The 12,515-nt window shown below is 46.7% G+C and overlaps 1 protein-coding gene across 1 annotated transcript in view; it reads left to right on the forward strand.

The window, feature by feature from the left end:
• Positions 1-12,515, forward strand: part of FARS2 (phenylalanyl-tRNA synthetase 2, mitochondrial) — a 281,243-nt gene that overhangs the window by 26,862 nt on the left and 241,866 nt on the right. The window contains exon 4 of the mRNA XM_029053621.2: positions 3,341-3,500. Coding sequence (XP_028909454.1) covers positions 3,341-3,500 — 160 coding nt within the window. The remainder of the gene's footprint in view (positions 1-3,340; positions 3,501-12,515) is intronic.

Consider the following 12,515-nt stretch of genomic DNA (forward strand, 5'->3'; position numbering starts at 1 on the left):
CATATCTTATAATAATAATAATAATTTTTGTATTTGCTAAGTGCTTACTATATACCAGGCACTGTACTGAGTGCTGGGATGGATACAAACAAATCAGGTTGGACACAGTCCCTCTCCAACGTGGGACTCACAGTCTCAATCCCCATTTTACAGATGGGGTAACTGGGGCACAGAGAAGTGAAGTTACTTGCCCAAGGTCACACAGCAGACAAGCGACAGAGGTGGGATTAGAACCCATGAGCTTCTGACTCCCAGGCCCGTGCTCTCTCCACTACGCCATGCTGTGTCTCAGTGCCTCAGTTTCCTTATCTGAAAATGGGGATTCAATCGCTGCTCTCCCTCGTACTTAGACCGTCCCTACTTTCCCATGTGGGAAATGGACTGCCTCTAACCTAATAATAATGTTGGTATTTGTTAAGCGCTTACTATGTGCCGAGCACTGTTCTAAGCGCTAGGGTAGACATAGGGGAATCAGGTCGTCCCACGTGGGGCTCACAGTCTTAATCCCCATTTTACAGATGAGGGAACTGAGGCACAGAGAAGTTAAGTGACTTGCCCACAGTCATACAGCCAAGTGGCAGAGCTGGGATTCGAACTCATGAGCCCTGACTCCAAAGCCCGTGCTCTTTCCACTGAGCCACGCTGCTTCTCTGATAATCTTGTATCTGTCCCAGCGCTTAGAACAGCGCTTAACACCTAGTAAGCTCTTAACAAATACTACAATTATCACCATTATTATTAGATTTACCAGTGTTGGACAAAAGCCTTCATACAGGGGCTCTGATCAAGCTGCAGTGCCCTCAAACAGTCCATTCATTAGTTACTTAGGGTATACGTGGAAGATTATTAATAGATTGAAGAAAGATGGAGGAGACGTTCAGGTGTGTGACGTTTGCGAGGAAAGGAGACTATCCCTCTGAACCCAAGAACACAGATAAAGCTGGTTGTGTTTGAGGAATTCAATATGTACTGGGCTAAAGAGGCCCTGTCTCTGGGATATTGGGACCTAAATAGTAATAATAATAATTATGATATTTGGTAAGTGCTTACTGTGTGCCAGACACTGTACTAAGGACTGGACACAGTCCCTGTCCGGAATGATCCCCATTTTACAGGTGAGGTAACTGAGGCCCAGGGAAGTGAAGTGAGTTGCCCAAGGTCACACAGCAGACAAGTGTCAGAGCCGGGATTAGAACCCATGACCTTCTGACTCCCAGGCTCGTGCTCTATTCACCTGGCCGTGCTGCTTCTCAGATGCTTCTCAGATCTGGTGTCTGCAGTTGGGAAGCTCTGAAAACCTTTCAGCTACAGTGATGGGGATTAGTTTCTTTTTCTGTTTCTCTTAAGGTTTTCACTTGAAAGAATCTACTGTTACTGGAATTAAAATAACTCTGATGAGACCAAGCTGAAGATCTTCTTCCTCTTTTCTGCTATTGCCCTCCTTCCCCATTCATTTTTTTTCTGAAGGCATAAAATTGCCTTTTTGTATTCACAAACCTACTGGGGCCTTCATCTTATATAGGTGGAGCTGTCTGCCTTTCATTTCTTCCCGCTGCATAATGTGTTAGACCAGGTGTGCATTACTGTTCTGTTTCCAATCCCTTCGCTTTAACAGTTTTAAGGATTGTGCTGAGGGAGATTAAGCAAGCAATCCCGCTTCCAGGAAAGACATATAAAGAGGTGTTAGAGATCCTTAGGTTTCATCAATTTACCCTTGCCCCCGTTCCTTCCTTAAAAAGGAGAGGTGGATTATGCTTTGGAGGCAAAATCTGTAGCCTAGCTTTAGGCACTTCACTGAAGCTCGGTGGCTAACAAAGTCCGGTGGCTAACAAAGTCCGTCATGGAGGGGAGGAGGGGGTGGCGGGGGTTGGGGTTGGGAGTCAGGGCAGGAGCCAGCCAGAATTAGGGGACTGCCTGCCGGGTCAGTGCCATCAGTGGGATAGATAGCTGACCGAAGAACCCTCTCTCCATCCCACTGCCACCTCCAATTATCGTTCCATTTCTCTGCTCCCATTCTACAATCTGGTTTCTGCTTTCTTTGCCCCACTTCCTTAGGTCGCCAAAGACTCCCTCCCTGCCATATCTGTCTCCTCTCTCCTAATCCTCCTTGACCTCTCAACCATTTTGGAAACTGTGAACCACGCCTACCTTCTGGAAGCACTATCTTGGTTTCAGTGACACAGTTCTTCTGGTTTTCCTCCTACCTCTCTGACTACTCTCTTTTGATCGATCTCTCTTGCCGACTCCTCGTCTTTCATTAACTCACCTCCTAACGAGCCCTCAAAGACTCTGTTCTGGGGCCCCTGCTCTTCTCACATTATACTCAATCCTCCAGGCTCATTCTGCCCCACGACTTCAATTATCACCTCGATGTAGATGACGCCTAAATCTATCTGACTAATCTGGATCCCTCTCCTTCTGCCATCTCACATATCCTTCTGCCTCCTCCAGGACGTTTCTACGTGGATCACCTACTTGCACTTCAAACTCAAAAGATAAAAAAATTCTACTCATATTTTCCCCTCAAATTCTCTCCTCCCCCTGCCTTTCCCAATGCGGTCGGCAACACCACCATCCTACCTGTTTGGGAAGCCCGCTATCTTGCCATTGGTTAGAGAAGCAGCGTGGCTCAGTGGAGAGAGCACGGGCTTGGGAGTCAGAGGCCGTGGGTTCTGATCCCGGCTCGCCACTTGTCAGCTGTGTGACTTTGGGCAAGTCACTTCACTTCTCTGGGCCTCAGTTACCTCATCTTTAAAATGGGGATTGAGACTGTGAGCCCCACGTGGGATAACCTGATGACCGTGTATCTACCCCAGGGCTTAGAACAGTGCTTGGCACAAAGTAAGAGCTTAACAAATACCAACATTATTATTATTATTATTATTGTCCTTGACCCTTCCCACCCTTTCAGCGCCCGTATTCGATCTGAGCTTAATGGTGTTGTTCTCCCTTTGCCTTATGTCTCACTTTCCATGTGAAGTTGGGCTCAAAGGGAACCACCCCCTTCTTAATGGCAGTGTGCCATACAGGTCCGTCCTTAGCAACTGACTCTCAGTTTTCAGCCAGAATGCAGGATCGTGTGAGGCTTTGTTTTACCATATCCTGGAAATGCTACCTCTGTCTTCCTGGCTTTCAATTTCCCAATTTCAGCTTCCCCTACAGCAACTGTGGGTAGAGCACCGTATTAGGTGCTGGGAAAGAATGTACAACTGGGAGCGAGACACCTAGATTGATTGATGATCGATTCTCTTATGGTGAAATTTCCATTTTTGTTGACCAAGCCTGGCAGAAAACTTGCTATTGCAGTGAAAAGATCCCCGCGGATTTTTTTGTTTCGCAGTTGTTTGCCAACATCCAAGATGGAGGGGACCTCCAGCTGTTTGAGCAGAGCTGCCGCACCGCTCATAAGCAGGAGACCCACACCATGGAGGCAGTGAAGCTCGTGGAATTCGACCTGAAACAAACGCTCAGCAAGCTGATAACACATCTGTTTGGAGACCGTAAGTGCCTCACCCACGCTGGGTTGGCGGTGGTGGGATGGGCTCACAGCTTCAGGTTCTTGTACCTCTGTTATGCATCCCATGCGTTTAGTACATGGCCTTACACTCAGTAGGCAACCAACCATCTCTCTCCCCCGCCGGTTTGTAAACTCCTCTGACCCTGGCTCTTGGATCTGTCCTGTGCTCAGACTTGTAACCTCTAGGACGTCCCGACTTGATTCCGGGATTCCTCTCCTTCCCCGCTAAACCCATCCCCCATCCCAATCTTCCTCATCACAGATGACAGTGTCACCATCATCCCTGTCTCACAGCCTTGGTTTTATGCTCTGACTCCTCAGTACCTTTTAACCCTCACATTCAGTCTGTCGCTCTGTCCTGCCAGTTCTTTCTCCACAATGACTCTCGTATCTGCGCCTTTCTTCCCACCCAATTGTTGCCAAGACCCCGGTTCAATCTCTTGCCATCTCCCAACTACACTGCTGAATAACCTCTTCGTTGGTCTCCTTGCCTCCTATTTTGTAGCCCAGGATCACACATCTCTCCCCTCGGCAGTCAAGACTATCTACCGTCTAGCAGGGGAGAGACGCATACATCAATTACAGATAGAAGGAAAATGAGATGTATATATGAGGCGGTTATGGCCTTGTGGAAAGAGCACGGGCCTGGGAGTGAGAGGCCTCGAGTTCTAATCCTGGCCCTGCCATTTGTCTGCTGTGTGACTTCGGACAAGTCAGTTGACTTCTCTGTGCCTTAGTTACCTCATCTGTAAAATAGAGATTAAAGCTGTGAGCCCCATGTGGGACATGGACTGTGTCCAACCTGATTATCTTGAATCTACCCCACCCTTAGTACAGTGCCTGAGGCATAGTAAGTGCTAAACAAATACCATAAAAAAAAAACAAAGGAAGATATGTACCCAGGAGCTATTGGAGGTTGTCAGTATTTAAGTGATTAAGAGTTGCAGAACTGCTGAAAGGGCAGCTGTTGCTGGGCGAGACATAGAGGGGAGCTGCGTGAAGCTGTGTAGTCTGTCAGATTTGCATCGGGAGGGCTTTCTGTGGAGGGAGTTCTAGGCATTGGAGAGAACGTGAGCGAGACTTCAGAGACAAGAGACAAGAACGGGGCACAGTGAGGTTAACTTGAGAGGAGTGGTGATTGTGAGCTGGGGAGAAGAGGATGCGTAAGTGGGAGGCATCTGATTGAATGCCTTAATTCCAGTTGTCTTCAGATTTTGTTTAATGCAGAGAGGAATGGGTAACTCTTGGAGGTGTCCAGGGAGTGGGGAGGCTTGTGCAGAATGACATCTTAGAAAAACGATCCAGGTAGCAGAGGGAAATGTGGACGGGGAGGGGAGAAGGCGGGATACTCGGGGGAGACTAGCGAGGAGGGTGATGTGGCGATTAATTGGGAATACGACCAAGTGCCTGGGGCAGCGTGGTGGCCGTTTGGATTGAGAGGAAGGGGAAGATCTGGAAATGTCGTGGAGGAAAATAAACAACAGGATTTGGGGTCAAACTGAATTTGGTGGTTGAAGCAGCGTGGCTCAGTGGAAAGAGCCCGGGCTTCGGGGTCAGAGGTCATGGGTTCGACTCCCGGCTCTGCCACTTGTCAGCTGTGTGACTGTGGGCAAGTCACTTAACTTTTCTGTGCCTCAGTTACCTCATCTGTAAAATGGGGATTAACTGTGAGCCTCACGGGGGACCACCTGATTACCCTGTATCTACCCCAGCGCTTAGAACAGTGCTCGGCACATAGTAAGCGCTTAACAAATCCCAACATCATTATTATTATTATTAAAGAGAGGGACTGACTAGTCAAGGATAACTGTCTCTATCTGTTGCTGAATTGTACTTTCCAAGCGCTTAGTACAGTGTTCTGCACACAGTAAGCGCTCGATAAATACGATTGAATGAATGAACGATGAGGTTACGGGCTATACGGGTGGGAAAATGGTGGCGTTGTCAACCGTGATGGGAAATTTGGTGGAGGAGAGGATTAGCGAAGGAAGATGAGTCCATTCCCAAGTGCTTAGCCCAGTGCCATGCTTAACTCCTCAATAAGTACCAGTGAGCGATTAATTAACCGATAAATGAAATATTAAATTTTCCCTCTGCCTTTTGATATTCTTTTCATAGACGTTTCCTTTAAAAAAATTATTCCACATTATGAGTTTTGAAGTCCGTTAAACCTTACTGACACAGCAGTCTTTCTGCTAACCGCAGACATCCTTAAATTCAGAATTGGCAAAGAGTTTTGTAGCTTTCTCATTTTGGAGAAAAATCTTTGATTCTTTTTATCGATGCAGAACCAGCTTGCAAGTTCCTAGATTTGATTAGAGAAAAAATATTATAGACTAGAGAAGGCTGGGGTGTTTGCTATTATTTCATAAATCCCAGTGGTTGCCTACTTTCAGATTATGGAGTCAGCAAAACAGTTTAAATGCATTACATATTCCATCCATTTGGAGAACATATATAGTTCATGTGCACTAAAATAGAAGGGGGTTTGTGAAAATATTGCACCTTCTTCTCCCTCCAACCCACAGATGAGTCGAACTAAGCTCAGAGAGCAGTCGTCGTACTTCCAAAACTTAAAGGCACGGCGATGCTCATTCTAGGTGTACTTCCACTTCTAACTTTGATTTGGAAACGAAGTCAACTGTCAGGGAATGTCATCGTTATTTTTTTGTGCATCTGCTAAGCCTCTTCATTAAGAATGTGGTATTTTAGGGCCTGCCGATCCATCCATCTATCAGGCATCGATACCTATTGAGCACTTACTTTGTTCAGAGCACTGTAACCGGGTTGGTAGACACGATCCCTGCCCATGAGGGGCGTACGCTCTACAGGGTTACACCAATAGCCTTTTTTCTATTGTAGAACATTATTATTATTATTGTTGTTGTACTTGCTAAGCGCTTACTATGTGCCAGGCACTGTACTAAGCACCCGACACAGTCCCTGTCTCACGTGGGGCTCACAGTCTCGCTCCCCCTTTTACAGATGAGATAACTGAGGCCCAGAGACGTGAAGTGACTTCCCCAAGGTCACGCAGGAGGCGGGTGGTGGAGAACAGTTTCGCTTGTGCATCCACAGCCTATGCGTTTTCATTTTAAAAGAAAACACACATACACAGCCAGGGCACATAACCCACCTGTCAATCAATCAATCAATCAATCAGTACTTAGGTCTTGCAGAGCACAGTAGAATTACTAGACCCATCCCCTGCCCTCATGGAGTTTACGGTCTGAGGGTTGTTTTTATTTTATTTTTCAATGGTATCTATCAATCGCTTATTATGCACCCAAGCACCGTGTTAAGTTCTGGGATAAAGACAAGATAATAGATCCCATAGTAGGCAGAGCAGGTATCTCATCTCCATTTTACAGATGATGAAACTGAGGCCTAAAGAGGTTGAGTGAGTTGCCTAAGGTCGCACAGCAGGGCAGTGGCAGAGCTGAGATTAGAACTCAGGTCTCCTGACTCCTAAATCTGTGCTCTTTTCACTAAGCCACGCTATAATGGTTTCATTTCCTTTCTCACAGTTTTCTTAAAAAGTGTGTGCTTATGCATGAGCACCATAGAAAGTGGTGATTATTAGTATACGTCGAACATCATAGAAACAAGTCATTTTGGTTAAATGCTTGGGAAGGTAAGCTTCTGGGTGATCAGATAAGTGGAATTATCCTAGGTTCTGGCCCGTCATTAAATATTCAATTTTAGCACATTCATATTGTCAGTCAGCAGAGGAGGTTTTGACTTAAGTTTTGAATTCCGAGACCTATCGGAAATACCAAGAAGGTGCATTTTTTTTTTAAATTAATGACACCCTTGGTAGATTGTTAAACCACACAAAACCTTTATATTTTTATATTTTATTGCTTCAGCTTAGCTTGTCCCCATGATCTGTCTATTGCCTTTTGAATATGATTTTGCATGAAGAGAGAACTTAAAACGGCATCCTACTTCTCTTGTATTGGTTTAGGGTCTTATTACCGAAGTTCCTCTCTCGGCCAGTTTAATATTTAATTTGATGTTTTGGTGGTAGCTGTGCCTCGAGGTTGCCTTTGCAAAGACTGTGGTTTCGGAAACCGTTTTACGCCGGTGGTGTTTTGTCTTTTTCCTAATTTGCTTTCTGTTCAATTTCACAGCCTGTAAGAAGAGTCACCCGTCACCAACGTTCAGGGCAGCTTGACATTGTTTTTCACTTACAGTGTTCCCCCTGCTCTACTTCAGAGAGGCAGCATGGCCTAGTGGCAAGGGTGCGGGCTTGGGAGTCAGAGGTCGTGTGTTCTAATCCCGCCTCTGCCACTTGTCTGCTGTGTGACCTCGGGCAAGTCGCTTCACTTCTCTGTGCTTCAGTTACTTCATCTGTAAAATGGGGATTGAGATCGGGAGCCCCATGTGGGACAGGGACTGTGTCCAACCTGATTGCCTTGTATCTATCCCAGTGCTTAGAACAGTGCTTGGCACATGGTGAGCGCCTAACAAATACCATAATTATTATTAATTATTATTCTTTGTTGGGGAACCTTGAATTCATTTCCCCATGCTGTCTCCCCTTCTAGACTGTAAGCTCGTGATGGGTAGGGAACATGTCTGCTAATTCTGTTGTATTATACTCTCTCAAGTGCTTAGTACAGTACTCTGCACATAGTAAGTGCTCAGTAAATACCAGTGATTGATTGATTATGTAGTAGTGACCTTGTGAGCACTATTGGGTTAATCCAGATAAGTGACAGATCATCTCAGATGTACTATGAAATGCTCAGCCTAAAGTGACATCCTCCCATCTGACAGTTCCCCAAACTGCATGGGAGGCATTTGTCAGTCAGTCAGTCATTCTGTCCCGAAACCGAGCCGGGAGGTGCCCGGGGGATGGATGTGGGCGGGGGAGTGGGCGAGGGTCACACTTCTGGCCGACCCTGAAGCTCGCCCGAAAAGGGGAAAGGTATTTCGAAAAATCGAACCCAGGCCTCACCCAGCCCTGAGCCCAGAAATATCTGGGCCAACAGGAACCTGGCAGCTTGGCTCTCTTCCAAGGGAGTGAGTTGGGGTTTAATCAGAAGGCCATCAGAAACCCCCAAGGAAGAATGAGCCCCGAGTTGGACCCCTCACTCCAGTCAGCACTCCTCCTGCCCCTCCAGTAAATAAATGTTTCAGCCCGCCGACCCAAAAGTTGGGAAGCAATTTCGTCTGTGATCACTTAATTCCTTTCTCATTCCCAAATGGAAAAACCACAGCCACGCACTGGGCCGTGACTTGGTGTCCGCACTTCACTTTGACCTCTTCATCTGTCACCCTCCGTCTTCCCTCCTTCCTGGCAGCCTCTGGAGTCGCCCGGCTCCTTTGATCCTCTCCTGCCTCCCCTTCTCAGAGCCCTGGGAAACTAAGCCGGCTATTAGCTTGGGGCCCGTCTAATGCCCTCTTTTCTTGTCACCTGCAGATCTCATAATTGACAAGCTGTCATCGACAGCTCTAGTCAGGTTCCTGAGGTTATTAGACTCTGACAGGGCTTTTCCCCCATGAGATTGAAGTTCGCCGAATATCCCCGAACTAGACTTAAAATTCCTGACTACTGAGATTATCCATCTCCACCGATACTAGAGATGTAGCATGGCCCGGCGGGAAGAGCGTCGGCCCGGTAGTCAGAGGACCTGGGTTCTACCACTTGCCTGCTGCGTGACCTTGGGCAAGACACTTAATCTCTTTGTGCCTGCAAAATGGGGATTAAATGCCTGTTTTCCCTCCTACTTAGACTGTGGGCCCCATGTGGGATCTGGTTATCTCGTATTTACCCCTGCTCTTAGTAGAGTGCTTGGCTCATAGTAAGCACTTAACAAAAAACCCAATTATCCAAGAAAAGTAAGGGATTAAAAACTCCCATCAGGATGTAGTGGAAAGTCCTGGGAAGACCCCAGCAACCCCAGCTGGGCCAGAATAACAAAAAAGGTACCATCAAAATTGTAATTTAATTAGTACTAAGAACTGGAAAAGGACCGCAGCAGAAAATACTAAATTTAAGGCTCAGAAGGTATTATTTAAAGGCGCTGACGTTTACACTGCTATTGTCCAGTGGATGATCTGTCAATCAATTGTATTGACTGAATGTTTACTGTGTGCAGAACACTGTACTGAGCGCTTGGGAGAGAACAATATAACCGAGTCGATAATAATGTTGGTATTTGTTAAGCGCTTACTGTGTGCAGAGCACTGTTCTAAGCGCTGGGATAGACACAGGGGAATCAGGTTGTCCCACGTGGGGCTCACAGTCTTAATCCCCATTTTCCAGATGAGGTCACTGAGGCACAGAGAAGTGAAGTGACTTGCCCACAGTCACACAGCTGACAAGTGGCAGAGCTGGGATTCGAACTCATGACCTCTGACTCCAAAGCCCGTCCTCTTTCCACTGAGCCACGGATAGGCATGTTCCCTGCCCACAATAAGCTTTGACCTTCCTTGAGAGCTTTGCTTAGGGAAATGGATGAAAATAGGGTTCTGTCTAAGACAACCTCCCAGTTAACTAGCCATCAATTCCCTTTCATACCAGATAAAGCTTAAGTGAAGAGAAATAAATGTCTTAGGACATGAACCTCTTTATCTTTGCCTTTATCTGGCTGTGCACCCAGGAGAGGAGCCAGCCTCCTCTCCCTCCCCCACCACCGAGGGGTTCCAGTCAATTTTGCAAGGGGTTTGTCCTCTGGTTTGTCCTGGGACCTGGCTGTCCTACAGAATTCAACTAGTTAAGTTCAATGTTAGATGATTTATCATGCTACCGGACCTCACTGGCTTGAGCCGTATACCGAATGGCAGTGTAATCGGCCGCAGGGCAACGGGGGAAATGTGAACCCTGTTTTCATCCTCTTCTGCCTCATCCTTTGTCTTTTCCATCCAGGCCGTTCCTTCAACCAAGCGACTGAGGGAATATGACATTCGTATTAGGCAGAGGAGGGAAAGAGCATGAGACGGTTGCCCATCAGTGTAGTGACCTTTACTGCCCTGTTTTGGTTTTTTTTAAGTTATTTGTTAAGCCCTTCCTATGCGTCAGACTGTACTAAGATCTGGGAAAGATACAAGCTAATCAGGTTGGTCACAGTCCCTGTCTCACATGGGGCTCACAGTCTTAATCCCCATTTTACAGATGAGGTAACTGAGACATGGAGAAATGAAATAATAATAATTAATAATTATGGTATTTGTTAAGCGCTTACTATGTGCCAAGCACTGTTCTGAGTGCTGGGGTGGATACAAGGCCATCAGGTTGTTCCACGTGGGGCTCACAATTTTAATCCCCATTTTACAGATGAGGTAACTGAGGCCTAGAGAAGTTAAGTGGCTTGCCCCAAGTCACACAGCAGACAAGTGGTGGAGCTGGGATTAAAACCCAGGTCCTCTGACTTCCAGATCCGTGTTCTCTCCGCTAGGTCACTTTGCTTCCCACTGTTGGGTAAAGCACAAAGGAAACAACCTCTTTCCTGAGGAAGGTCCAGGGTTGTCCCCTCTCCCTGTCACCCCACTTTCCCCATGGTGAACTCGGTCCCCGCCCTTGTCTTCCAGCCCCTTCAAGCTTCCACTGGCCCACCGTGTCTTTTCTCTCTTTTAATATAGATGGGACAGGGACTGTGTCCAACCCGGTTTGCTTGTATCCACCCTAGCGCTTAGTACAGTGCCTGGCACCTAGTAAGCACTTAACAAATGCCATTATTATTATCATTATTATTATTATGATGATGGACCTATTTCCCTGACTTTTCCTCTAGGAAATAAATTGAAGTGCAGTAATGTCTTCCTAAGATACAAAATCTCCTCCAACACAATATAAGCATATCAAAAACAGTGATTAAAAAGTCAGTAAACATAGTTGCAGGATGAAATAGCAATGAATAATGGATGATTTTTTATTAGATATTACTCTGAACACATGTAAATACAGTATATATTTTTCCAAGCGTCATCTTTCATATCCTGTTCATCACAAAGCACAATATCTGCACTAAAATGACAGCGTTCTCTATACTAAGTGATAATGTTAAGTGGAAATGGGCTATAATCTATTCAGGGCTGTCAAAAATACCGTCTTACAGTGTACGTATCGGCATTAAAATTTGAACGAGGGTGAGACAAAAATCACTTGACCCAACTGTGGAACTTCTTATACGGTGTGGGTCTGAGAACGCATCCGCCTGTCCGGCATCCCCTCCAGTTGGGGCTGGAGACAAAGGCTGGGGAACATAGGGCCAAGAGCCCGAATCACCTTCCCTAGGCCTCGGCGGCCCAAGACCTTCTGGTTCCCAAACTTTGTTGTAACTAGTGGGTAGAGCCCAGGTCTGGGAGCCAGAGGACCTGGGTTCTAATCCCGGCTCTGCCACTTGTCTGCTGTGCATCCTTGGGCGAGTCGCTTCACTCTTCTCTGCCTCAGTTACCTCACCTGGAAAATGGGGATTAGATCCTCCTCCCTCTGGCTTAGACTAAGCACCCTATGTGGGACAGGGACTGTGTCCAGCCTGATCAGCTGGTGTTTCTGAAGCACTTTTTCTTTAATGGTGTTTATTGAGGGCTTAAAAAAAGCAAAAAAACCCTCAACCTCCCACCCCCAGCCAACGCCCGGTTGACAGATTCTGCAGCTCTGTTTTCTTCATTTCTTCCTCGCCAACTTGCCAGGACTCGGGAGACTTTTCGTAGTCTGACTTGGTGACAGCAGGCTTTCCCGGTCAGGCTTGGAGGTAAGACTAAATGACACCAGGCTCTGCTGCATTAGTATTGTCTGCACGGGATGGTCCCCGGTGCCGTTAGCTTGAGGCTTAACTTTAGACTTGCCTCGGCAGAAAAGAACTTGCCCTGTGCAGACATGGTCCTTGTCAGCTTAAGATCGAAAACCTAATCAAAGGGATTCTTGTCAACATAGATCCCACTGTAACGGCCTTAACAGGGCTGAGACGAACCAACCTTCCTAACAACAGCGACAGCAACAGAAAGACTAACATTCTTGGGCCCCGTTATGCGATCGTCAGGCGGG

This window comes from Ornithorhynchus anatinus, chromosome X3, assembly GCF_004115215.2.
Source record: "Ornithorhynchus anatinus isolate Pmale09 chromosome X3, mOrnAna1.pri.v4, whole genome shotgun sequence".
NCBI classification, from domain to species: Eukaryota; Metazoa; Chordata; class Mammalia; order Monotremata; family Ornithorhynchidae; genus Ornithorhynchus; species Ornithorhynchus anatinus.